Source organism: Phyllopteryx taeniolatus, chromosome 1, assembly GCF_024500385.1.
Source record: "Phyllopteryx taeniolatus isolate TA_2022b chromosome 1, UOR_Ptae_1.2, whole genome shotgun sequence".
In the NCBI taxonomy this organism is placed as follows: domain Eukaryota; kingdom Metazoa; phylum Chordata; class Actinopteri; order Syngnathiformes; family Syngnathidae; genus Phyllopteryx; species Phyllopteryx taeniolatus.
Window position 1 is genome coordinate 26,603,025 of NC_084502.1, and position 26,782 is coordinate 26,629,806.

The 26,782-nt window shown below is 42.8% G+C and overlaps 1 protein-coding gene and 1 long non-coding RNA gene across 5 annotated transcripts in view; one reads left to right on the forward strand and one right to left on the reverse strand.

Moving 5' to 3' along the window:
* LOC133483248 (uncharacterized) overlaps positions 1-25,094 on the forward strand; it is a 59,011-nt gene extending 33,917 nt beyond the window's left edge. The window contains exons 9-18 of one of the 4 annotated variants that reach the window (XM_061784195.1): positions 3,612-3,729; positions 6,783-6,929; positions 7,313-7,399; positions 7,514-7,568; positions 8,050-8,186; positions 8,283-8,429; positions 11,470-11,556; positions 20,885-20,960; positions 21,031-21,107; positions 23,089-25,094. In XM_061784195.1, the coding sequence (XP_061640179.1) occupies positions 3,612-3,729; positions 6,783-6,929; positions 7,313-7,399; positions 7,514-7,568; positions 8,050-8,186; positions 8,283-8,429; positions 11,470-11,556; positions 20,885-20,960; positions 21,031-21,107; positions 23,089-23,217 (1,060 nt within the window). In that variant the 3' untranslated portion in view covers positions 23,218-25,094. Of the gene's footprint in view, positions 1-3,611; positions 3,730-6,782; positions 6,930-7,312; positions 7,400-7,480; positions 7,569-8,049; positions 8,187-8,282; positions 8,430-11,469; positions 11,557-20,884; positions 20,961-21,030; positions 21,190-23,088 lie in introns of all 4 variants that reach the window. The other 3 variants (XM_061784206.1, XM_061784187.1, XM_061784214.1) reach the window with 3 other exon arrangements.
* Positions 12,152-26,782, reverse strand: part of LOC133483284 (uncharacterized) — a 104,911-nt gene continuing 90,280 nt past the window's right edge. The window contains exon 3 of the long non-coding RNA XR_009790074.1: positions 12,152-12,527. This is a non-coding gene — a long non-coding RNA (uncharacterized LOC133483284). The remainder of the gene's footprint in view (positions 12,528-26,782) is intronic.

Genomic DNA, 26,782 nt, shown 5'->3' on the forward strand with positions numbered 1-26,782 from the left:
GTCGCGGGCGTGCTGGAGCCTATCCCAGCTATCATCGGGCAGGAGGCGGGGTACACCCTGAACTGGTTGCCAGCCAATCGCAGGGCACATACAAACAAACCACCAGTCACACTCACATTCACACCTACGGGCAATTTAAAGTCTCCAATTAATGCATGTTTTTGGAATGTGGGAGGAAACCGGAGTGCCCGGAGAAAACCCACGCAGGCACGGGGAGAACATGCAAAGTCCACACAGGCGGGACCGGGAATTGAACTCTGCTCCTCAGAACTGTGAGGCTGACAGTCTAACCAGTCGTCCACCGTGACCGCTGAAGGCAACCAATCAGAGGAAAAGGGGCAGTCTTACCCAAATCTGGACAAAGCAGATACAAAACTGGGTCAAACAAAAGTAGCTGTCAGAGGGGCCTTTTATGGACACTCGTATGACGAAGCCAAGGTGTTTTGGAAATGAAATTGACACTTTTATATACTAAGTCAATGTAGAGAGTCACTCAGTGCCGGCTAAATAGCCAAAATACGGGACCTTTAAATCCATATATTTATTTTCTGGAATGGTTATCCTGTCATGTGACATGAGTCAGTTTGAGCAAACAGAAGATCATGCAAACAACATGCAGACATGAATGGTTCCGAATGTGTTCACGTTACCTGCGATTCTAGCTGCTCTGCTTGCTTGATGAATCATCTTGTAATAATAATAATAATAATAATAATAATAATAAAATTTGGAAATCAGAATGGGAAGTAGTATGGAAACACAAAAATAAACAGAAACCAGTGTTTCCAAGGCAGGTTGACTACATCCAAACAGTTATTTTCGAGACAGGTGTTTATGTCAGAGACATACAAAACCAAAGGAGATGCAGCTGACAAGAAGGAAGGAACAAACAAACCACACTGTGCTTCAACATTCTTCAATTCCTCTTCAGACGCCTGAACACCTTTCATGTGCCAGGCTGGATAGAAATAGAGTATGCGCTGGTGGAAAAAAAAGGGGGGAACTAGAGATTAGCAGCTGCTCCTCCTCCTCTTCTCCTTTACCCAATATCCTTTTTTTGGCCCTTCTTGTGTGTTTGTGCCTGTTTTGAATGTGGCAAACACACGGTGAGGAGATGGTGCTCACAGTGTTGTGTAGGACAGGGTGAGGGCAAGAAAGGAGGAGAAAACCTGGTCCATAATGGGATGCTGCAGTTTGACCCAGAGGCACACCGGTGTGGATGAGGTGGGTCCTGATGAGATCGAGCTCCTGGAACTCTCTGGAGACCATTTAGGGTAAGATGTGTATACACTTGAACAAGCCATGAAAATAATTGTTGCGTGTAGTTGAGAAATGTAGATTGGTGGTGCTTGCTGTCACATTCTGCAGCAGGAATTCAGCACACATTCCCTCTTAGGGCCTTCCCTCTTTCAACCTTTGTGGTCTTCTTTGGCCTCCTTCCGCACACCCTCTCATGTTAACTGATGTACAAGTGGTAAGTGGGGGTGACAACAGCATTGTTAAAGCATCTAAATCAGGGGTGTCCACACTTTTCCATCGAGGGGACGCATAGAAGAATTGAAGGATGCGGGACCCACTTCTTTACCTCTTGTTTATTAAAATCCTAAACCAATCCAAAATACAGTACTGAGCATAAATTAGTTCACTAAAACAGATTGGTTAGAAAACATGGGCTTTCCTTTCAGAATTAACATTTTCTAAGGCATACTAGCCAAGACAAATTGTGGGTTATTAAAATTTGATCCATCAATGCCCATGTACCAAAATTACATTTGCCCAATAAATTAATTCCATGTTGACAAAAATGAGTATGCACCAATGTAGGTCTTGAAAGGCTAAACTTTACATGAATAGAAATGGATAAAAAGATTACTTTTCAGAGTGCCATTATGATTGAACCTTTTATAATTGTTTTCTTCTCATTGTGCCCCCAATTCTCCTAAGCAATGTTCTAATATGGGTCAGGTTTCAATTTAGCTTTAGAAAAGCTGCTGAACAAACAAAAAATAGTTGAAACGGCCCTGGGACACCATGGACACCCTAAAAGAATCTTGCAAACCATGTTCAGAACAACAGCTCACATCCATATGCTTTGCTGCCCTCAGCACATTGTGAACTAATTGTCTCATATTTACGCAAAACAAACTTGGGAGCTCATTGATGCAGCACTTATGTGATTAGGAGATTTGAACAATACAATGGCCAAAGCATGGAGGGCGCTAATACAACCGACAATAATGGGACAAATCCCTGCTCATTCGAAGGCTAGAAGATTACTAGAGGCTAATCTACAACTGCAGCCGCCAGTCTGTGTTTGTGTGGGCGTGCATGCATGTGTGTGTTTAATCATCACTACTGTAGCATGAAGCTCATCCTAAATATTATGTACAAGACTGTGTAGCATCAGTGCGCATATTTGATCACAACTGTCCAACGACTTGGAGAAAAACAGAAAATAAATATAAAATACAAATACAGACCACAACATTAAATATACTTAATAATAGTTGTAAAATGTTTAATATATATATATTTTTTTAAAAATCAAAAACTGAAAATGACCCGATTTCTTACAACATTACCATATTGAAATCAAGCGATATTATTCATTGGCACTGTCAGGTATTAATTTTGATATATATTTAACTGGTACGGTGAGTGACTGGTTAGCACATCTGCCTCACAGTTCTGAGGACCGGGGTTCAAATCCTGGCCCCGCCTGTGTGGAGTTTGCATGTTCTCCCCGTGCCTCTGTGGGTTTTCTCCGGGCAGTCCGGTTTGAGATAGGCTCCAGCATGCCCGTGATCCTAGTGAGGATAAACGGTACAGAAAATGGATGGTTGGATTTCATGTTTAACTAGTATCGTGGGCTAGAGCATGAAAATGATTTACATGTAATAGTTGGGATACTAAAAAGTTATATAGTAATAGTTATATTATTACTACATATTTGAATTATTCTAAGGCCTAAAACTAGTGATATTTTTTTGATTGACCTTCAGATGTTTTTATATTATATGTACCTAATAATAATCATGCCCAGGAGTGTGTTTTTATTGTTGTTGTCTTTGTCTTTAACCTGGTTAACCACCTCAATCAACAATTTCTTGCCTCCACCAAGGATTGTAAAGTGTTTTTGATTACAGTTGACACTTTGTTTGTTAGCAGGATTATGTAAAAAAAAAAAAACTACTTAACAGATTTGAATTTACCTTTGTGGAGGGGAGCGGCAGGGGCCTGAGAATGAAACTTTGAGGTGGAGCCAGATGAAGGCAGGATTAAATGAGTATTTGACGTTTTCCTTCATTTCTGAATGACTATGGCTTGCCTCATCATCAAACTCAAGATCACTACCATTGTGCCACTGAAGTGACATTCAGACACACCTTTTATACACAAACAGGGTAAAGGGTGTATGTTTTAATGTTTGTGTGTCTGGTCTGGTTATAATCTGATTATGTCTGCAGGCAGGACTCATGGCAGTCAGTTAGGCTGCCTTGTTTTAAGAGCGCAATACTGACCAATTGACAAAAAAACCCCACTCAAGTCACACCCGAGCCGTACGTGCTGAGTGTCCTTGTTCACAGATTTGAATGTCGTTGTGTTGTTAGGGTGTGGAGTTTGGGAGCGACTAGGCTTCAACTGTCAGCGAGGAGCAGCAGAGACGACAAGCCGCCGCCATCACAGCACACTTCAGTACCACACCTGGAGGAGCAAATTACTCATACTGTACGTCTGCGTGTGTGTGTGTGTGTGTGCGTGCGTGCGTGCGTGCGTGTTTGCAGTGACAAAGCCGTTTGCGCAACTCACATGACTGTTGTTATTTAAGATGACTTCCACAAGATCGGGTTCTATACACACTGTAGTTTTCCATGGCAGTCAGTCAATGACTCCCTCTGCACTGCTTGTGTATGATTCAAAGTTTAAAGGAAGTTAAAGTCATTTCAATAGTTGGACTAAAATTGTTGGAGGATGGAGGATTCTTTAAAGGGCTTTGAGTAATATGAAACCACATCTGTACACAACTACTACAGCATACAAATGTTTTAAAATATAAAGTTTACCGGAAGATTAAAAACAAAGTAAGCAAAAAAAGCAGGTTTGTTTAATGTATAGTGTGAAAATACATTCTATGCTTTATTAACCCTAATTTGAAATACACACATGAAAAATTATGTGAATATTAAAGACTTCCTTTTTGTAATTTGTTATTTGTGTACTTACTGTGTAGTCCTCTAATTCAGTGGCTCTCAAAGTGGGATGCCCTGACCCAGAGGGGAGTGCGAGCCTCGTTTTGAGGTCTGCAAAATTTGCAATCCATTTTGTTGTATCATTTTATAAAATGTGCGTACCTACATGTACAAACATACTACACTAATTACTCCTCCCTACTTTAGCTTTGGACCAATTAAAAGCTCTGATACAATTGTGCCGTATCATCACATAAATCTGCCATCCCTACATGCGCTAGCTAGAGATGATGACTTAATATTTGAATCAGATTTAATTGGGTTACGTTCCTTTCCGTTAAACAGGTCATGAATATTTAGATTGAAACGTTAAAAATTTACATAATTCCTATGGCTTTTAGTTGTATACTGTACATTGACCTAAAAAGTTTGAGAACCCCTACTCTGAAGTCTGAATCAGACATCCATCCCTTTACATACTACTTGTCCTCATGAGGGTCGCTATTCCAGCTGACTTTGAGAAAAAGATGGGGTACACCGTGCCCAGTCAGAGGTGGGAGTAAGTCACATATGTGCAAATCACAAGCAAGTCTCCAGTCATAACCTTCAAGTCCCAAGTCATTGTGGGAAAAAAATGAAGCAAGTCAAGTCGCCACTAAATTCCAAGCAAGTCGAGTCAAGTCATTACTTGGTTTAAGCAAGTCTCAAGCCTCGTCATAAAATCTTGCTCCAGTCGCAACATATATTCGAGTGGTAATAAAAGGTTTTTTGACTTTTTTCCCCTACAAATCATAACACGAAGAAAAGTATTCACACCTTAAAAAAGTTAAATGAGCAAGTGATATTATGATTGATTGAATCTATTGTACTGAATTTTGTAAAGTTGTATTTCAAACTCAATTTAACTCAACTTTATTTCTGAACAAACTATGCTGTGTACTTGGTGGTGACAACCTTGTAACTCCCACGGTTCTTAAGAGAACACCATTAAACAACAGCCAAGACTATTTTCTGTTGAGCAAATATAATTGGATGATTAGATTACCTAATGGGCTAATGGAGAATGAAAGAGATTTATAATACATGACATAAAAATGTTGCCATCCTTCAAAAAGAAGTAATTTGAATAAAATCTGAAATACTCCTGTGTCCTCTACTTTAATGAAATCACTCAGTCGTGTTTGTTAATTTATTTAGAAGCACTGACTGTGGACAATTGACAATTGTCATTAGATTAAAGGTTATGTTTCATATGATGTGGTATAAAACCACCAGTGCAGAAAGCTTTATCACAGAGCTGACACAACAGATGACATTTTAATGGTGACGCCTACAATAAACGTTCAGTAGTATGAAAATTATATTCACTCTACTTAGTAAGGATGGAAAAGCTTTTTTAGCGCTGTGATCATAATGCAAAGTCATCTGATACAGCAGACCTAGAATGCACCTGACATCTTCTAGTGCCGGCTCTTTCGGCATGCCCGCAAACGTCTCCACACCCGTTTTTTATTTTATTTTAATTTTTATATATAAATATGTCCACCACTGCCCACTAGCGATGCCGCTTCACTCTTCTGCATTGAGCGGTTAGCATTATATTCTAGGCGCTATATTCTGTTGTGGAGTGCACACTGCTTCGCCTCATTAGTAAATGAGAGCAACAGAGAGAGAGGAAAAAAAGAGTTTTGCGCGTCGATCATCTGAAAAGAAAGGTTCGGTCAGTTATCATAAACCGTCCCTTCCCTAGTTACACAGCTTAGCTGTACTAAAACGTTCACAATCATATCATATTTATTTGTAATCGTCCCAAATCAGTCTATGAAACGTAATGTTTGACCAGCTAGCTAAACTATTAATTTAGCTTACCTGTCTTTTCTGAATTTTGTAATAACGGAAGAAGTTTGACGTCGTCCTTGTTGTGTCTTTCATGCGCGAGTAGCAAACCATGCAGGTTGCCATCCTCTTTTTGCAGACTTCATCGACAACATACTTGAATTCAAATTATATTATCTTTGGAGGGCCTTCTTTTGTTTTTCATGTAGGTGGCTACTTCACCCTAGTAAGTGTGCAACAATGCAGACTGTGTTTCCAGGTTGGTGCGAATGACCCCACAAAATGTTTCCCCCCCCCCAAAAAAGGCAAACTGTCTGAATTAAAATGCAGATTTCCAACTTCAAATGAGATGACTTGTCAAGTCATGTAGTGTAAGTCAAAGTCAAGTTAAGTTTCTTGGCTGCCAAGTCTAAAGTCAAGTTTTAACTATTTGTAAAGCAAGTCGCAAGTATCTGTGGCAGTCAATCACAGTGGACATAGACAAGAAACCAATGGACAATTTATAGAGTCAATGAACCTAACATATTGTACATGTTTTGGGAATGTGAGTGGAAGCCAGAGTACCTGGAGAAAACTCACCCAAGCATAGGCTAAACATGCTAACTCGTGAGAAGAAGGCCGGAGTCGAGATTGGAACCCAGGCCCTCGAACTGTGAGGCAAACGCGTTAACTCCCTAGTCACTGTTCTGCCAGGGAAATCCAGGTCATTTTCCAAAAGATTGACAATATGGTCTGATTCAGTTTTTGTGTCTGTAGGCGGTGCTGTGGGGCAAGAGCAGAGAGGAACTGCACCAGAGGATCTACTCCCAGCAGCCAATCAAAGGCTGGGAGGGTCGACCTGCTCACATGTATGGAGAGATCGTACACTCCTCCCTTGCGTGTCTGCACTGCAAATACCCTCAGGTCAGATAGGAGGACGAGACTACATACACTTGGTCAAACTGCACACTTAAGACTGTTGACCTCAATCATATATTTAGCATATTGTTGAAATTATGAAATTCGGAATGCTTGATTATATCAAGAACATTTTTAACAGGTAGTGATAACTAGGTTGTGCCATTTCTCAAGTCATTCTCAGAACAAAATGTGCAATGTTTCCGGGAAAAAAAAAGTCGACCTTTCAAAGGCGATATCATAAACAGACCTAACCCTTTTGCAACAGCAGCTCTTAGCGTTCAAGTTGTATTTCTGTTTGTTTAAACATTTCTGTTATGTTCTGCTTATTTTTTTTATCCATACTCATTATCTATTTCTATTCATCACATTCATTTCCCCCCACACAGGAGAAGCGTGAGCATTTCCTGGTTTTATTCTCTTTCCACCTGCTGCTCCTCTCCCTGGATCACACACAGAAAGACTTCATTTATGAGGTACTGTCATATTCTTCTTGTTTGTCCTTACATATGTTGCAATCTGGTGGCTAACCAAAGTGATTTTTTTATTTTTCTCAGGGCATGCTTCCACTTTCCGGTCTTTCGTTTCAGGTCATCCCTATGGTGCGTGACATCTCCCAGTCACCTCACATGTTTGAGATCAGCAGTAAGTGTGCAACATGGTCCAATCCAATTCATCATTGTCTTCTGGTTCTGGTAAATATTGGATAATTTTAGTTGAACAGCTAGGCTAACTTTGATGAAACACATTCAAGACAAACTATAACATATAGAAGTCCTTACCCAAGTGGAAAACCTCAAAGGTTATACAGTATTGCATTAACAACATTGCAAAAAAATAGAACATAAAACACAAATCAATCCTATTCCAAAGTTTACACAAATCCGACCCCCAACGAACTACACCATAACGCTAAAACTCTAACCTATCACTACTAAAAAACGTTATACTTGGTACAGGATTTTGTCAAATGTTTTGCCATTGATTTAATTTAAGTTGGAGGTGAACTTCAAAAATACATTTAGTTGCTGACATTAGTAGTGTGGTGGTTCACAATTAGTGTGCAAAATTATGCATGGGGGCATCAGGTAGCACAGTAATGTGTCTTGTTCTTTGTGTTGTACAGGTTCAATGTTGGAACCTAAGATCTTCATATGCTCTAATGCTGCAGAATTACAGACATGGATGAAATACATAAAAGACAGGAGATCCAAGTCTATGACTCAACCAATGAGTCCTTCTCACTGTGCTCTTTCCTTTCTGGTAAGGACTGACCAATGACTATCTAATCAAAAATGTACAAATGAGTGAACAGGATAAAGTTTTCCTTCTTCAGTTCTTCTTACGTTGTGTCTGCAGCTGCCTTGTGATGAGCACTGGAAAAGAGAGGAGCTGAAGAAATACTTGATACATGCTCCTATATGGGAGTGGGAGGGTTCGCCTATACAACACATGGGCCCGCCAGGATACATCTCAGTGGTCCATATCATCAACACACAAAGACAGGTATCATCATTATTATCTGGCTGTAATGTGATACAAACAGCGAACTTCTATGACCTCAACAGCATGACTCAAGAACTGTGGTACTTCCAAGGTCAACCACAATTCTTTCTATGATGCTGGTCTAACGTCGATTTGATCAACTTTCAAAACCCAAAATGAATGAATTTTCTGTAATTCTTTCAAGAGTTCAAACTGTCACCACCATGGAACCTCGAATTAAGGAAAACAACAACAAAGAAACAGAACGGAATACTGTATGTGAAGCAAGCCAGGACAAAGATGGGCAGAAACATGAAGGCTATCATTTAGTCAGTAGACCGACTTAGTACATGCATGCATCCCCTGCCACTCCCAAACCTTAGATCGTAGATGGGAGCGTTTAACAGTAACCGTGTTTAATGTTAAAGGGTGCTGGAATCCAACACCCTACCTCAGCAATATCTTTAATATTTCACGAGGACCAACTGTGCATGTCAAACATTTGATGTGAGTCAATGAGACAACACCGATCTGCCCTAAAGGGGATAACTCACTGGCCTCGACACAAGGTGGCGATCTAATGGTGACTCAAGTCTCCGCTGGTTGCGGGGACATCTTCGTGGTAATGACAATCTCCATTACTTTTTCACACAGGGCCAGGTAACTGAATATTTTTTTTTCCCAACTAAATGAAATCATTTAAAACACCATCTTAACTTCACTTGGGTTATATTTCTTTGATATGTACATTTGTTTGATGATCTTAAACAAAGTGGGGAAACTATGCAAAAATATAAGAATTTGAGAAGGCGGCGAATACTTTTTCACAGCACTGTGAATTTATATGGCCATTTCTACCCATGCTCACTTCAATCTCTGAAAATATCAGAAATAAAAATAAGGCGCACTTAAAAGTCTTAAATTTTCTCCAAAATGGACGTCGGGGCGCCTTATAATGTGGCGCGCCTTATGTGTGCACCGAGTTCCAACATCTATAAATGTTGTTGCGTGATGAGCGCTCCGCTTGACTTTTTATTTTTTAAGCATTTACTGCCGACACGCTGCTTATACAGAGAAAAGCGGACGTGGCTGAGGACAGGGGAGGGTGTGTGAAGGAGGACGCTAAAGCCACGCCCCCGCGCCAGGGTGTTTTCTTTTTTTTTTTTTTTAACCGCCTGACTGACTGGCAGCATTTCCGGGGTGTGCATTGTGCAAAACAACATCGGTTTGGCTAAGGACCCCCGAAAATGTGACCTACGAAAAGACATGCTTACGAAGCTCAGTTTAAACTGCAAGCTATCAGTTATGCGGAGGAACATGGGAATCGAGCAGCCGCGAGAAAATTCAAGATCAACGAATCCATGGTTCGCAAGTGGAGGAAGCAGGAAAACGAGCTTTGCCAAGTCAAGAAGACGAAGCTGAGTTTTCCGTGGAAAAAAAAAGAAAAAGAAAACGCAGAAACAAGGTGAGGTGGAAGAGTTGGAAGCGTCTCTACAGTCACCATTCGACTGAGTGCAATAACTCGGGGCTTGCCATCATTCCGGGAGGCTTGACGAACCGCTGGACATCCGTGTAAACAGGGCGTTCAAAGTGAAGTGAGCGGCGTGGGAGCCATGGATGACAGATGGCGAACACAGCTTTAATAAGACTAGAAGGCAGCGCCAGGCGAGTTACGCCACAATTTGTGAATGGATTGTGGATACCTGGTTGAGCTTTCGCACGGCAACGAGACTGACTCAAACCTGGTGTGTTTGTTGGAGAACTTGCCCGGCTGTTCATTTTGGATACAGAAGATGAGGACTTTGATGGATTTGTGGATGAGGATTGATGAAAAAAAATAACGTGAGTACATTGTTAAATACTTCAATAAAGTACAACCGAACTCAATTTTGCTCCCGCTGCCTTTTTAAAAACATTGTTTTCAGCGTGCATGCATGCTACCGTATGTTTTAAGTTAGCGTATGTTTTATCATGCCTGCGCCCAATAATACGGTGCGCCTTATGTATGTGTTAAATACAGAAATAGACCCCGTAACTGAGACTGTGCGTTTTAATACGGTGCACCCTATGGTCGTGAAAATACGGTATTTATCCCACTCCTCGTCGAAAAATATATATACATACAGTATCTTCTTTTCCTTTCGGCTTGTCCCTTTAGGGGTCACCACAGCGCGTCATCCTTTTCCATGAGAGCCTATCTCCTGCATCCTCCTCTCGAACACCAACTGCCCTCATGTCTTCCCTCACGACATCATCAACCTTCTCTTTGGTCTCCCTCTAGCTCTCTTGCCTGGCAGCTCCATCCTCATCATCCTTCTACCAATATACTGACTCTCTCTCCTCTGGATGTGTCCAAACCATCGAAGTCTGCTCTCTCTAACTTGGTCTCCAAAACATCGAACCTTGGCTGTCCCTCTGATGAGCTCATTTCTAATTTTATCCAACCTGGTCACTCCGAGAGCGAACCTCAACATCTTCATTTCCGCCACCTCCAGCTCTGCTTCCTGTTGTCTCTTCAGTGCCACTGTCTCTAATCTGTACATTAGAGACAGTATATACAATATAATTTGTAATATTTTCAATGTAATATTTTATTTTCATTATTTCGCTTTTGCCTTTTTCGAGGTGAGTCAGCAGCAGTGGGGCGGCGCCAGAGCACCCTCTATTGACCAGCGCCACTGATATGATGAGCCCATGAAACATTTATATGGTTTCACAGTTATAATGGCCCTCTGATGGAAACCATATCAACAATGTGGCCCACAACAAAAATTTGTTTGACACCCCTGGGCTAAGGTCATGCAGTCGACCTCTCGCCAGTGTAGCAAGGGGCTGAGCCCAGCCTGCCCCCTATAGGGAATTAATATAGATGTCATGTATGATGACGTTTGAATTATTTTTTTGTATGTTTTTAATTTTTTGTTGTTGTTTTTTTGTGGGTGTGCATATTTTTCTCCAAATTTGAGTTTTGGAACTTCAAGGCACTGTATTTAGGACATTACGTATGACTTGCTGTCGCTTTGCAAAACATGTTTTTTAGAAGTTTGGTTTGTTCTTGTAGGGCCTCCAAGAAAGACTGATGATTCTCTTCCCTCAAGACATTCTGCTGCTGTCTGTGGACAACAAGCAACTCAATATCACATACCAGGTAATGACAGTTAACTTGATGGGAGAAGTTCCATCCATTATAATTTGTATACTAATATACAGCTCTGGAAAATATTACTTCCTGTCCTTGTGTCACAATCATATTGCCGTTTGAAGAAAATGACAAACACTACATCTAAATTTTTTTAGTATTACCACAACCATATGATTGACATACATTTAAAAACAACTGCATAAGTGCACCGCCACCATATAAAAGTTTTATGATTCACACTATTTTGCAAATTTGAAAACAAACCAATTTAAATTCAGTCTCAAAAAGAACATTAATACATTATTACTACTGCAATTATTGCACTTTATTTTAATGATAGCTTGTTTTCCTATACAATCCTTTTTTTAAAGGAGTCTGGGTTTTTTAACTTTGCAAATATCTTCATATGTCTATGCCATAAACAGGGTTTAGACAGACAGACACAGATAGACTCAACACAAAGACCACAAAAGACTGGCCTGCCCTGCTTTTCTAAATCTACCCCACATGTCATGAACGGAACAGAGGATAGGACCCAAAAATGCACGACTCCAAAACAAATGGACAGTTTCCAAAAAGAGAGGTTTAATAGACGGGCATAGGTCGGTACACAGGCAGACAATCCAAGAAAGGCAACAGTATCCAGAGGGGACTCCCGGGCTGGCTTGAGTAGGCTGACATGAAAAGCAGGGTGGACCCGCATCGACCTTGGGAGCCTCAGCTTCACGGTGACAGGGTTGATGATCTTTGTGATGGGGAAGGGCCCAACGAACCTGGGAGCGAGCTTCTTGGACTCCACCCGGAGTGGAATATGTTTGGTCGAGAGCCAAACTCGCTGACCCACTTTGTAGTCCTCCAACGGTCAGCAGCGGCTTTGTAGGACCGTCCCTGGCGCAGCAGCATCTGGCGGGCTCGCTCCCAGGTCCTCCTGCAGCGTCTCACCAAGGTTAATGCCGCTGGAACTGTGGACTCTGGGGCTATGGCAGGAAACAGAGATGGTTGGTAACCATGCACAACGTGAAAAGGCGATAGACCAGTGGATGCAGAGGGGAGGGAATTGTGGGAGAATTCGACCCAAACCAGTTTCTGAGACCAGGATCGCGGCTCCTGTGAAGCGAGACATCGGAGCCCAGTCTCCAGGTCCTGGTTCAGCCTCTCGGTTTGGCCGTTGGTTTCAGGATGAAACCCAGATGACAGACTGACGGTAGCACCTATGAGATTGCAAAACTCCTTCCAAAATTGCGAAATGAATTGGGGACCCCTATCAGACACCACATTCTTGGGGAAACCATGGAACTTGAAAACCTGATTCATCATTAGCTCGGCAGTGTCTTTAGCTGAGGGGAGTTTTGGAAGTGCAATGAAGTGTGCCATCTTAGAGAACCTGTCAACAACTGTAAGAATGGTGGTATTGCCTTTAGAGGCCGGTAATCCTGTCACAAAGTCTACGGAAATGTCTGACCAAGGACGTTGTGGTATTGGCAGGGGTCGCAACTCCCCAGAAGGACGTTGATGAGAGGGCTTGTTAGCAGCACATACCTGGCAAGCATTGACGTAATCGATAACATCCCTCCTAACATTAGGCCACCAAAAGCGCTGTTCGACCACTGATTGCGTCTTGGCAATGCCTGGGTGACATACAGTTCGGTTCGTGTGAGCCCAGTGGATGACTCTTCCCCTTAAGGTCGGAACCACATAAAGCCTGTTTTCAGGGCAATCTTCAGGGCTAGGAGTGTTTTTCAGAGCCCCTTTATCCGCAGTTTCAATGTCCCAAACAAAAGCGGAAATGAAACATGACTTGGGCAAAATAGTCTTAGGGTCGGACAAAGAATTCTCTTCGGAGAAAATACGTGACAAAGCATCTGGCTTACCATTCTTAGAACCAGGTCGGTAGGATAACGTGAAATTAAATCTAGTGAAGAACAGAGCCCATCTAGCCTGCCTCGCATTTAATCTTTTAGCAGCTTTAATATACTCAAGGTTCTTGTGATCTGTCCATACTAAAAACGGAGTCTGTGCCCCCTAGTGGAGGTAATTTATCATCCTTGAGAGATTCCTGTGAGAGCACTGCTCCTATTCCGGCATCAGACGCATCGACTTCTACCACAAACTGCTGTTTGAGATCTGACAAAGTAAGGATGGGAGCGGAGGTAAAGCTGGACTTAAGTTTTTGAAAAGCTGCCTGACAAAGCGGGTTCCATACAAAAGGTTTGTGTGGCGAGGTAAGATCATGCAAAGGAGAGGCTATAGAACTGAAATTTCTGATGAATTTTCTGTAGAAGTTTGCGAACCCTAAGAACCTTTGTACATCTTTGCGTGACGTCGGAGTAGGCCAATTAATAACTGCATCGACTTTGCAAGGGTCCATTTTGACTTCACCTTGAGCCAGGACGAAACCCAGAAAAGAAACGGACGCCTTGTGGAACTCACATTTCTCAGCCTTGACATATAGTTGATTCTGCAGTAACTGCTGCAAAACAAAGCGGACATGAATAATGTGAGTCTCCTCATCCGGGGAGAATATCAAAATGTCATCCAAATAAACAAAAACATAAACATTCAACATGTCACGCAGGATATCATTGAAAAGGTTCTGGAAAACAGCTGGAGCGTTAGTAAGCCCAAAAGGCATTACCAAATATTCATAATGTCCCGTTGGTGTGTTGAATGCTGTTTTCCATTCATCCCCCTCCCTTATCCTGACTAGATGATATGCATTTCTTAAGTCCAGTTTGGTGAAAATCTTGGCTCCCTCCAGGAACTCAAAGGCGGTGGAGATGAGAGGAAGAGGGTACCTGTTTTTTACCGTGATCTCGTTGAGACCCCGGTAATCGATACAGGGTCGCAGGGTCTTGTCTTTCTTGTCCACAAAGAAAAATCCTGCTCCCGCAGGGGATGAAGATGGGCGAATGATCCCGGCTGCCAGTGATTCTTCCACGTACTCCTTCATGGCCTTGTGTTCCGGCCCTGAAAGAGAGAACAACCTCCCTCGTGGGGGTGTGGTTCCAGGCAGCAAGTCAACAGCACAGTCATAAGGTCTGTGGGGTGGAAGGGATTTGGCCTTGGACTTGGAAAAAACGTCTTTAAAATCCTGGTAACAGGTGGGCACTTGAGATAAATCAGGAACCCCAGATGGGGTCTGTGGATTGTCCTTGGCATCACATGGCGGCTTGAAACAGTTCCGGGCGCAATTGCTGCCCCATGACATAACCTGCCCAGAGGACCAGTCAATGTGGGGGTTATGTAATTTCAACCATGGGTTCCCTAAGATAAGGTCATGATTCATGGCGTCAAAAACATGAAAACTAATGCGTTCCGAGTGAGAATCAGGAAATGTCAATGTGAGTGTTTGGGTGCGGTGAGTGATCTTGCCCATAAAACTGCCGTCTGCAGCATAGGTGTTGCGGTGGCGTTTTATTTCAAAGGTTCTAAGGTGCATACGTCGAACGAGGATGGAGTTGAGTAAGTTTGCGTCAGAACCAGAGTCAATTAATACAGGTGTATGAATTTCTTGATCAAGAGAGCATAGTGTCACTTTAGGAAGAACCCGTGTAGGGTCTTCCTTAATTAAATTCAGACTCACCTCTCCCGTGCCCTTGCTACCAGCACCGGCAACTTTGATGTGACAGTTGCTCACGGAATGACCCAACTGACCGCAGTAGAAGCACCGCCCTTCACTCAGCCGGCGTTGACGTTCCTCAGGGGAGAGACGGAACCTGCCCAGTTGCATGGGTTCATCTGTGGGGACGCTAGCCAGTGGGTTGAGACCGGAACCAGGGGATCTGCCTTGGTTTGGCTGGTCACCGAGGCTCGTCCTCCAAGTGTGCGATGACGCAGCCCTCCGCCGATCTCCATCTAGCTCGCGATCCAAAAGCCTCTTGTCAATTTTTACGGCAAGAACGATGAGAGTGTCCAAGTCGGTCGGCAGGTCTAGCGGGACTAAATGATCCTTGACGACGGGGTATAATCCTTGAAAAAAGGCATCGAGTCGCGTCCGATTATTCCAATGACTTTCAGCTGCTAGAATGCGAAACTCAATCGCGTAATCTGACACCCTGCGCTTGCCTTGTTGTAAGGTGACAAGGGAGCGAGCTGCCTCACGATCTGGAGTGGAAAATTGATAAATTTGCTCCATAGTCTTTACAAAAAAAGCCCATGAATGACACGCGGCGGAATTGCGGCTCCATTCAGCAGTAGCCCACGCCTCCGCACGACCAGTCAGGTGGGAAATGACGAAAGCGATTTTTGCCCGCTCGGTGGCGAAGGCAGCTGCCTGCAGCTCAAAGTGGAGTTCGCACTGCGTGATGAATTTCCAGGGAACCTCTGCGGTCGAGAGAGCTGTGGGCAGACAGCAGCGGAGGTTGCAGGTGGCTGCATGGTTACTACTTCACATGGAAATACCGTGGCGGTATTGGGTGTGGTGCCAACTGGTTTCTTCTTGAATAATTTTCATAAGAAGTTCAAACTGCGAGGCCACCTGTCTCATCATATTGTCCTGATGCCTTGACAGTCCCTCTAGATGAAGGTGGAGAGCAGCAATCTGCTCATCCTGCTTCGAGAGGCGTTGACCCTGCGCTTGAAGGGCTTTGCACACCGGGTCTGAGTCTGCTGGGTCCATGTTATGGCCAGTTCGTTCTGTCATGAACGGAACAGAGGATAGGACCCAAAAATGCACGACTCCAAAACAAATGGACAGTTTCCAAAAAGAGAGGTTTAATAGACGGGCAAGGTCGGTACACAGGCAGGCAAACCAAGAAAGGCAACAGTATCCAAAAACATGAGGCAAAGAGGCAAGGTCGATAATCGGAACAGGGTCAAGTCTTACTGTGAGTCTGTGACGTGGAAACAAGGAATGCTGGAACGCCACGACAAGGTACAACGAACTGGCAACGAGAGGGAATGAGACACGAGGTTAAATACAAGGGGTAATTAGGGTGAACGAGGCACAGTTGGTGAAGATGCTCACAGGAGCAGGTGTGTGTGAAACAGGGGGGAAGACAAAACCCGGAACACACACACATGACAGTACCCCCCCTTTAACGGCCGACCCCAGACGGCCCTGGGGCCCCTGGATGCGCAACGTGGAAGTCCCGAATGAGCGACTCATCCATGATAAACGCAGACGGTACCCATGAATGTTCCTCAGGCCCATAGCCCTCCCAGTCCACCAGATATTGAAACCCCCTCCCCCTCCGACGAGATGACAACAGCCGCTTCACAGAGAAGACAGGGCCCCCATCCACAAACCGGGAGGGAGGAGGGGGCCTGGAAGGCGGGACCAGAGGGGTTAAATACAAGGGGTAATTAGGGTGAACGAGGCACAGGTGGTGAAGATGCTCACAGGAGCAGGTGTGTGTGAAACAGGGGGGAAGACAAAACCCGGAACACACACACATGACACCACAAGACCCCCAGCATTCCTTGGATGAGGCCCACAGGCCACCAGGATGTCTGTCTTGACTCAGCAGAATACTTAAACAAGAAGAATGAGTCATGACTGTTCACCACAGAACAACCCCCTTTTGATCTGCAGTCAAAATGCTCTCTGGTGAGAACAAGGGGTCACTCCTCATTGACAGAAGACGGTCACCCCCCAGTAGAGACCAAAAACACTGCAAGGGGACCCCTTGTTCCCCTGTATTATTTGTGTTGAGAATGAATAACAAAATTCTGGAAATCCCATGTCTGTATGAACGTGTAAAGGCCTGCGTGAGTTCCCTGAATGTGCCCCATCATTTCTGTGTCATTAATGTGCTGATTATGCAGGTATGGCGAGGAGTCTGTTCACGAGGACTGTACAACAGTGTTTTAAGCTACAGATATGAAATAATGTTGTTTTGGACAATATTATGTGATAGGCCAGAACCAAGATGGAAACCAGCTCATTTCGTGTACTTAATCTCTGTTTCAAAGTTGGGAATCGTTTTTAATGGATTAGGGTGCGGTCGCATAATGGTAAAATTTAGACAAAAAATCTGAGTTGGGGGTGTAATTTCTTCCTCCCGCGACTCAGAGGTGTGAAGGCAGACCCTTCCTTTGTCCTCGCTCTCTCATTCCAGGCTCTGCTTCTGCACTTGTCTACTGGACCCTCCCGGCTCCGGCCCTGCCCTCCCCCCATTCTCTTTGTCTTATACTTATGATTTGCTGTGTGTGGAAGCTCTTCACCAACACAAACACACACACATACGTATGGCGCGTCTTAAAACATGAGTTTACGGATGTAGAATGAATCTGCCTCATGTGTCCCTGCTAATGTTTGTGCATAACAGACGCAGGGCGCACATCAAATGAGATCCATGAATAATTATGCTGTCTAATCAACATCTTGATATGTCATACCTGTGAGGTGGATGGATCATCTCGGCAAAGGGGAAATGCTCATTAACAAAAATTTAGACAGATTTTTTTATGCCAACAAATCATTGAGATTCAGTAATAACGCCGTTACTGCTCGTGTCAAAAAATGTGGCACATTATTAGATGATTGAAGTTGTTTTCATAAGACCAGGGCGATCTCTGAATCTAGAGGCACTTATTTATTTATTTAAATAAACCATTCTTCGTGAAGGAGCATGGACGAGTCTAGGTTGAGTACTTTGGGTGGGCTGAGCCCACGACCTCATTTTGGAAAGTACCCTTCTGAAATTAGATTGAACTTTTTAGACCTTGAAAAAGACCATTTGGTGGACGACCCAAAATATGATTATTATTATTATTAGGCGGCACGGTGAACGACTGGTTAGAACATCTGCCTCACAATTCTGAGGACCGGGGTTCAAATCCCGGCCCCGCCTGTGTGGAGTTTGCATGTTCTCCCCGTGCCTGCGTGGGTTTTCTCCGGGTACTCCAGTTTCCTCCCACATCCCCAAAAAATGCGTGGTAGGTTAATTGCCCGTAGGTGTGAATGTGAGTGCGAATGGTTGTTTGTTTATATGTGCCCTGCGTTTGGCTGGCGACCACTTCAGTATGTACCTCGCCTCTCACCCGTAGATAGCTGGGATAGGCTCCAGCACACTCGCGACCCTAGTGAGGATAAGTGGTACAGAAAATGGATGGATGGATTAACATTATTATTATTATTATCTATTTATTCAATACATTATAAAAGTCTGGTTTATTGTCAGAAAAGCACAGACCTTTTGTAACGGTATGAATACAATTTGAGTATTTCATCTCAGAGGAAAGGAATATTAAAAACATTTTGGCTAGTCTGTAGCTCTATTAAAGAAGAAATAAGTTGTTTAAGGTCCCCTTTTGATTTGAGTAATAAACAACACTGTTGGAACACCAAAAAAGAAAGGATGATAAACTCATTATCATACAATATTTTTTTCAACTGAAAAAAAACACCCACAAAGCAAAAACTCAAAATCTTAAAAAAAATAAGACTCGTCACCTTGTTTTAAGACCATTTTCACTTGTTTCAAGCTAATTTTTACTTGAAATAAGGAGACAAAAAGTTTGTCAGGGGAGTAAGTATTCTTTTTTTAGACTCCACTGCCAATTTTTTATTTTTTACGTGATGCATCTAATTGTATTTAGTTTTGACTAGAAATAAAATATTCTTGGTAAGATTTTGAGTCTTTGCAGACCATACTCAAGGAAAAAAAAACACCACATATGAACATGCCCTATCTTGGCATAAGATACTTCACAGACACATTTTATATCATATCAGATACACTGTATAAAAACTCTTTGCTATTCAATTAGCTAGCGATAGCTCCAAGTGCCTAATTAGCTTACTAGCTAATAGCTTCGCAGTACGCACCATAACAAGCCCCTGCCGAGTCAGTGCCGACACATAACTAATAGCAATTCAAGGTGAAGCATTGAAGCATCGCCGTGTAGTCAACTGTCATAGATTGTGTCAGGATTGTAAATCAAGCATTATCTGGTCATTAGCATTAACACTGCTGGAAATGTGTGTAGCTGTTCTGACCAACCATAGAGATGAAGACTATACGCCAGCGCGCTGTAGCAGCTCGGCTAATCCATGTACCAACGTGACGACCATGTTGGGAAGGTCACTGTTCCCTTCAAAGGCAATGCATGGACATTGAAATTAAGTCATAACTTGCTTTACAAGGTTTACATTTTTTCTAAAAAAAAATAAAATAAAATTGAAAAAAATTCAACTTAATTTGAGGATGAATTCATAGGGTGAGCTAAGGCAAGTTTTGGGTGGGCTTGAGCCTCGGCACTGTGAAGGAGCACAAGACAACTGCATAAATAATTATGATTGGCTGAGCCAGAGTCAAATTTAATTGTAAGTCAATCAGAGGTCGCGTTCGGGAGGCTTTTGAGACAAAAAAAAAAAAAAAAGCAGGGATGTTTCTACAGACGCACAATAAGCTGACACAAATAGTGAGTTGTGAGGACTGATAAAAACACAGGAAAAGCAAGCCCGGTTAATCACCTTTTTTAAAAATGGAAATACAGACATTGCTTTTCTTTAAATGAAGTAAAAGAAAATATTTACGTCAAATGCACATTATGCCGCCGGCATGGTGGCCGACTGGTTAGCACATCTACCTCACAGTTCTGGGGACTGGGGTTCAAATCCCGAACCCGCCTGTGTGGAGTTTGCATGTTCTCCCCGTGCCTGGGTGGGTTTCCCCCGGGTACTCCGGTTTCCTCCCACATCCCAAAAACATGCATGGTAGGTTGATTGAAGACTCTAAATTGCCCATAGGTGTGAATGTGAGTGCGAATGGTTGTTTGTTTCTATGTGCCCTGCGATTGGGTGGTGACCGGTTTAGGGTGTAACGCGCCTCCCGCCCGAAGATAGCTGGGATAGGCTCCAGCAGCCTGTGACCCTAGTGAGGATAAGCGGTAAAGAAAATGGATGAAACATATCTATGAACGGTACATACAGTAAGTCCACGAAATTAGTGGCCATTTACGCGAGGGAAGCGCGTATATGGCCACTAATTGCACCTTTATTTGTTTAGGGAACCTAATTGCAGCTTTATTTGCAGCTTTATTTGTTTAGGGAACCTAAACAAATAAAGCTGCAATTTTCGGACCATCATCATTTGTCTCAGACCGGGGTCAAACTGCAAGCCAGGTATGTTGTGGCAGATGTGCTGCTGTTATCACTGGTCTAGTTGGACTCAGTCAAAGGATTTCTTTTCCAAAATACCAGTCAGAGTAGGAGTACGTGTGCCATGTAAGCAAACACGCTCAATTATCTATATGCTCAATACGCTAAAATTAATGTGACTTTGTAACCACTGCAGGTATAAATATAATTCATAATAGGTGTTGAATAATTCTTAGTGCAACTGTAATATTTGTAATATTAATATGCTGTTTTCCTATTTTAAAAAAGGGCAGGCTGCCCCGTCAAGGTGTCAAAGCCACAGAGAAATCCGCTCGACCGGGACGACTTGAGTTTGAGCTACGAGGTACGTAAACTTACTTTAATTGCACAAAGTTGCACATACTGTACTCAATATGATGACTGTTGCATTTCAGGAGAGCTGGTGGAGCCTCTGCAGGTCTTGTGTACCTGCCTGGACGATTATAAGAACTGGATCTTTCATTTACAGCAGGTGCCACTGACGTGCTGTCTCAACATAAAATGTTCATAAGAAAACTTCGAGCAACTCTGGCAGTACTCATCTTTAATCTCAGGTTTCATACAGTTACTTTAAATCAATTCTGTGTTTGTATTTAATAGGGTATATTCACTACCTACTCCCGCATTCGTCAAAACAGGTGAAAGCACTTGCTGCCAGCCAGTAAATGGCAGAAAACTATAGCATGAGACCGGGACAAAGCACCCGTAGAAACTTTAAACGTCTGCAATGCCTTTATTTAACACAAGATATGACCAAGCCAATGTTTAGGCTTATGTATATAATGTATTTGTATAAGTAAAGGATATAAATGTATTTAACTTTTGTCCAAAGACATCCATAAAGAAAAAAAATTCAGCACGTTTGGCTTCAAACAATCATGTCTTCAACCCGTAGTTAATGTTGGGAAAGTTCATTTTTTAGCGCAAACTAGTTAACAGTTCCATTCACCCTTCCACCCTTTCCCTGTGTGAAAAAGTAATTAGCCCCCTTTTTGGTTAATTTTCACTGATCGCACCAAAGCCTGATTACTTCCAGACCTTTTCAATCAAAAAATAACAAACAGAATTTGTCACAACAAAATCAAGTCGGACAAAAGATCTAAAAAGCTGCAACAAAATGACACAATCCAAATAAATTCCAGAACAGTCAAGAAATAAAGTAATTGACATCTATCAGTCTGGAAAGGGTTACAAAAGTCATTTCTGAAGCTTCAGGATTCCAGGGAACCATAGGGAGAGCCATTATCCGCACATGGACAAACCACGGAACAGTGGTGAACTTTCCCAAGAGTCGCCGGCCTACAAAGATTACTCCAAGAGAATAACAATGACTCATCCAGGAGGCCACAAAGGAATTAAGCACAACTTCTAAAGAACTGCAGGGTTCCCTTGCCTCAGTTAAGGTCAGTGTTCATGACACAACAATCAGAAAGAGACTGGGAAAAAATTGCATCCATGGCAGAGTTCCAAGGCAAAAACCACTGCTGACCAAAATGGGTTTTTTTTCGGTTCGTCTTTTGCGAACAAAAAAAAACAAGAACAAAAAAGCATCTGTATGATTACCAAGACTTTGGGGAGATTACATGGACTGACAAAATAAAACTAATTTTTTTTTTGGAAGATGTGTCTCGTTACAGCTGGCGTAAATGTAGCACAGCATTTCAGAAAAAGAACATCATACCAACAGTCAAACATGGTGGTAGTAGTGTGATGGTTTTGGCCTGCTTTGCTCCTTCAAGACCTGGACAACTTGCTGTGATTGATGGAACCATGCATTTGGCTCTTTAACAGAAAATCCTGAAAGAGAATGTTCAACCATCAGTTGGTGACCTCAAGCACTTGGGTTCTACAGCAGGACAACGATCCAAAACACACAAAAAAGTAAACTTTTGGATAGCTTGAAAAACAAAATGAAGGTTTTGAAGTGGCCTAATCGGAGTCCAGACTTGAATCCAACTGAAATGCAGTGGCATGACCTTAAAAAGGCTGTTCATGCTCGAAAACCCTCCATTTTTGCTGAATTCAAACAATTCTGCAAAGAAGAGTGGGCCAAAATATCTCTACAGAGATCTGAAAGACTCATTGCCAGTTATGGAAAACGCTTGATTTCAGTTTTTGCTGCTGAGGTTGACCCAACCAGTTATTAGGTTTAGGGGGCCATTACTTTTTCACACAGGGCCTTACGTGCTCCAGATGGGAGCAAGTGGGACAACGGTGGGATCGTCACTCACTGCTTTTGAGATGCTCTAATAAAGTTTCTCACCTGCAAATATTTATATCGATGTTTGCATGGAATATCCTACCTGGCAACCAACTTATCAAATGACATAAAATTTCCTCCCTCTAACTAAATACGCACATTTAATTTTATTAAAAACATTTTCCTGGCACGTCAGCACATCTGTGAACATGTATAATGCAATGATATTTGCCTTTTTTTTCTTCTACTGTAGCCAATCCCAGACAGAAGCGTCCACACTGCTGTGACTCCCACTGCACCAACACTCATACCAAAACTGCCCAGGGGCCACAAGGAGGCGATCATCACTACTGACCAATATTATGTCAATGGACGCAGTTGAATGCAGAATAGTTTTGCTTTGACTGTATGTGCAGCTCAAATAAAACTTGTTTAGATATTGTGGACAGGTACATTAGTTGTTACAAAAATGGGGAAATGGTTGAAAAAAGAGTGATGCCTTCTCAAACTAATGTTGTTTTTGTTACATGGTTTTTTTTTGTTTACTTTTTCGAAGATATAAATTGCTTTAGGACAAAATAAATATAGTTCCATCCAGCCAAGTATAGTATTTCTGATCAGAGTACTGTATGCTAAAACGTTATTTCTCATTTACAAAAATTGGAACTAATGCATAAAGTCAATGATGGTGTGTATATACAGTGCTTAACAAATTTATTAAAACCACAACCCAATGAAATGTTTAAGCCACAGATGCACTAAATTAACAGCATTGGTATAATCAAAATCATTTTTTTGATTGATTTTTTTTTTTTTAATCACTGTTTCTATACGATTTTCAATTGGATCGAGATCAGGACTCTTTGCTGGCCATTTTAAAACAGTCAATTTTCTTCCTTTTCAACTGTGTGCTTTGGGTCTTTGTCTTGCTGGAGGACCCATGATCTTCACTTCAAACCAAGTTTTCTTACACTGGGTAAGACATTTCCCTTTAAAATCTCTCTAACTTTTCTTATTTCATGATACCTGTGATACAATCGAGGGCTCCTGTACCAAATGGAGCAAAGCAGCCCCACAGTATTATGGATCCTCCACCATGCTTGACTATTGGCAGGGTGTTCTTTTCCTTAAAGGCTTCATTGTGCCGTCTGTAAACGTACTGTTTGTGTGCTTTGCTGAAAAGCTCTATTTTTGTTTCATCTGTCCATAAAATATTGTTCATCATTCTGGTGGGGCATCGTTTGAATTCGAGCGATTACTGTCCTGATTCCGGCTCCTTATTTCGTTTCCTGTACCAAACAATTCTCGTTTCCAATTCTTTTAGGGGGCTGGGTCAAAACAGTTTGCATGGTTTAAATAAAGGGTGTCCAAATTATGAACATCCATTTTCTTAGCAGCCCGCAGCATAGACTAAAATGAACATTTGACTCGGGGTTCTTTATAACCAGTATCAATATCACACTTGTGAACTAAAAGGCAATGTGTGTGGAACTAATTCAATTGACATAATCCATCCATCCATCTCCTCACTAGGGTCGCGGGCGTGCTGGAGCCTATCCCAGCTGTCATCGGGCAGGAGGCAGGGTACACCCTGAACTGGTTGCCAGCCAATCGCAGGGCACAAAGGAACAAACAACCATTCGCACTCACAGTCATGCCTACGGGCAATTTAGAGTCTCCAATTAATGCATGGTTTTGGGATGTGGGAGGAAACCGGAGTGCCCGGAGAAAACCCACGCAGCCACGGGGAGAACATGCAAACTCCACACAGGTGGGGCCGGGGATTGAACCCGGGTCCTCAGAACTGTGAGGCTGACGCTGTAACCAGTCAGCCACCGTGCCGCACAACTGAACAATCAAGGTACATTTAAATATAACCGCTACTTAGGCACATACATGCTGAAACCTTAATGGAGACTGTATGTATGACATAATATTCATTAATTTATGTTTCAGCTGAAAGTTGAATATAGTATTGTTAAAAACGTTATTTGGTACTGTTTTGTATGTGCAAGTATTAAACAACTTCCCGTTTTAACCTTGTAGCCTTTTATTTTGAATGGTATGCACTGGAACTCAGCATTTTGGCACAAAAAGTAACTTCACACAGCACCGTTGATTTTTTATTTATTTATTTATTTTTTAAATGAATGGAACCAAATGCTACAAAACGCTAATTCCTTTCCCTACCCGTCGATAAGGCAAAACGTTAGTGTTTGTGATACTGTGAGACAACAAAATCATGTGAGTTTTGTCCCAATTCATTGTGATGTAAAGTTGCTACAGTGAGATTTTAGCTCAATGTTAAGCTTTTTTTTTTTTTTTTCTGTCATTGCCTCTTATGTTGGTTTGAAGACTAAAATAAATGCTAAAAACCATCAGTGCAAAAGTGCAACCAACACGTCATCATATGTATCGTTTGGCCTTTGCCACCTCTACCTTCGCCCTACGTTGCATCTCCATATATTCCTTTCTCCTCTCCTCAGTCCTCTGTGTCCCACTTCTTCTTAGCTAAACTCTTTCCTTGTGTGATTTCCTGTACTTTGAGGTTCCACCACCAAGTCTCCTTTACACCAAGTATTCTCCTGCCTCTCTCTGATCACCTTGGCTGTAGTGGTCCAGTCTTCTGGAACCTCCCCCTGTCCACCAAGAGCCCGTCTCACCGCTTCTCTAATAGCTGCACAACACTCTTCCTTTCTCAACTACTAACACATGGTTCTCTGCTCTGCCTTTGTCATTTTAATCTTCCTCCCCACCATCAGATTCATCTTACACACCACCATCCTATGCTGTCTAGTCACACTGTCCCCTACCACCACCTTACAGTCAGTAAACTCCTTCAGATTACATCGTAATCGTACATCGTTATTTTTTTCCCTCCAAGATGGCGGTGTGTGCATACGCAGCGGCTGCTCTCTGGCATTAAAACTCCACTCTCACTGAGGAGGTACGGAACTGCGGGTTGCTCCGGGTGCCTACAACAGCTGCAACACTCACGCCTGCGTTGTGCCGAGTGGAGGCGGCACGAACGGCAAAGGAGGAAGCAGAAACAGGGCAAGCGCGGAGGTATCCGAGCTAGGCTAGTGGCTAAACCACACAAGCCGGCTATTGGCTCCATCGCGTTAGCCAACGTACGCTCTCTGTTCAACAAGCTGGATTACATTCGACGGCTCCGCTCTACCCGTAAGACTGTGGGAGAGTGCTGTGTTTTTGTGTTTGTGGCGCCATTCAGCTCGACCGGCTAGTATGCTACCGAGCGGACAGAACTCTCGCGGGAGGGACACTCACAGCGGCGGACTGTGTGTTTACATCAATGACCCTGGTGCCGGGACGCTATCTTGGTCAGTCAACACTGCACACCGCTACTGGAGTTTATGGCTCTGGAGTGCCGGCCGTTTTATTTACCGGGGGAATTCACTGCCAGACTACTTGTGGCAGTCTATATTCCTCCAAACTCCAGCAATAACAGAGTGAGGCGCTAAATGAGCTATACCATCATATCAGTGAACAGCTGATGGCCTACTCGGATGCTTTCCTCATCCTAGCTGGGAACTTTAACAATGCTGACGTCAAGGCTGACCGTGTTGACTTTCCAACACGGGGAAATAACACTCTGGACAATGTTTTTCGCCGCCTGATAGTGGCTTACAAGGCCCTTCCCCTCCCCCACCTTGGCGCCTCAGACCATCTCACTGTTATGCTAATGCCAGTTTACAGACCACTGGTTAAAGTCTCCAAACCAATTTGGAAACGGGTACGAGTGTGGCCAGAAGGGTTCCTTGAGACTGTTTTGCAACCACAGACTGGACCATGTTCAAACAGGCTGCCACCTACAACTCCATCACAGACCTTCAGGAGTACACAGAGACTGTTACTGCCTACATCTGCAAATGCATGGATGATGTCACTACCACTAAGTCTATCACTGTCCATGCCAATCACAAGCC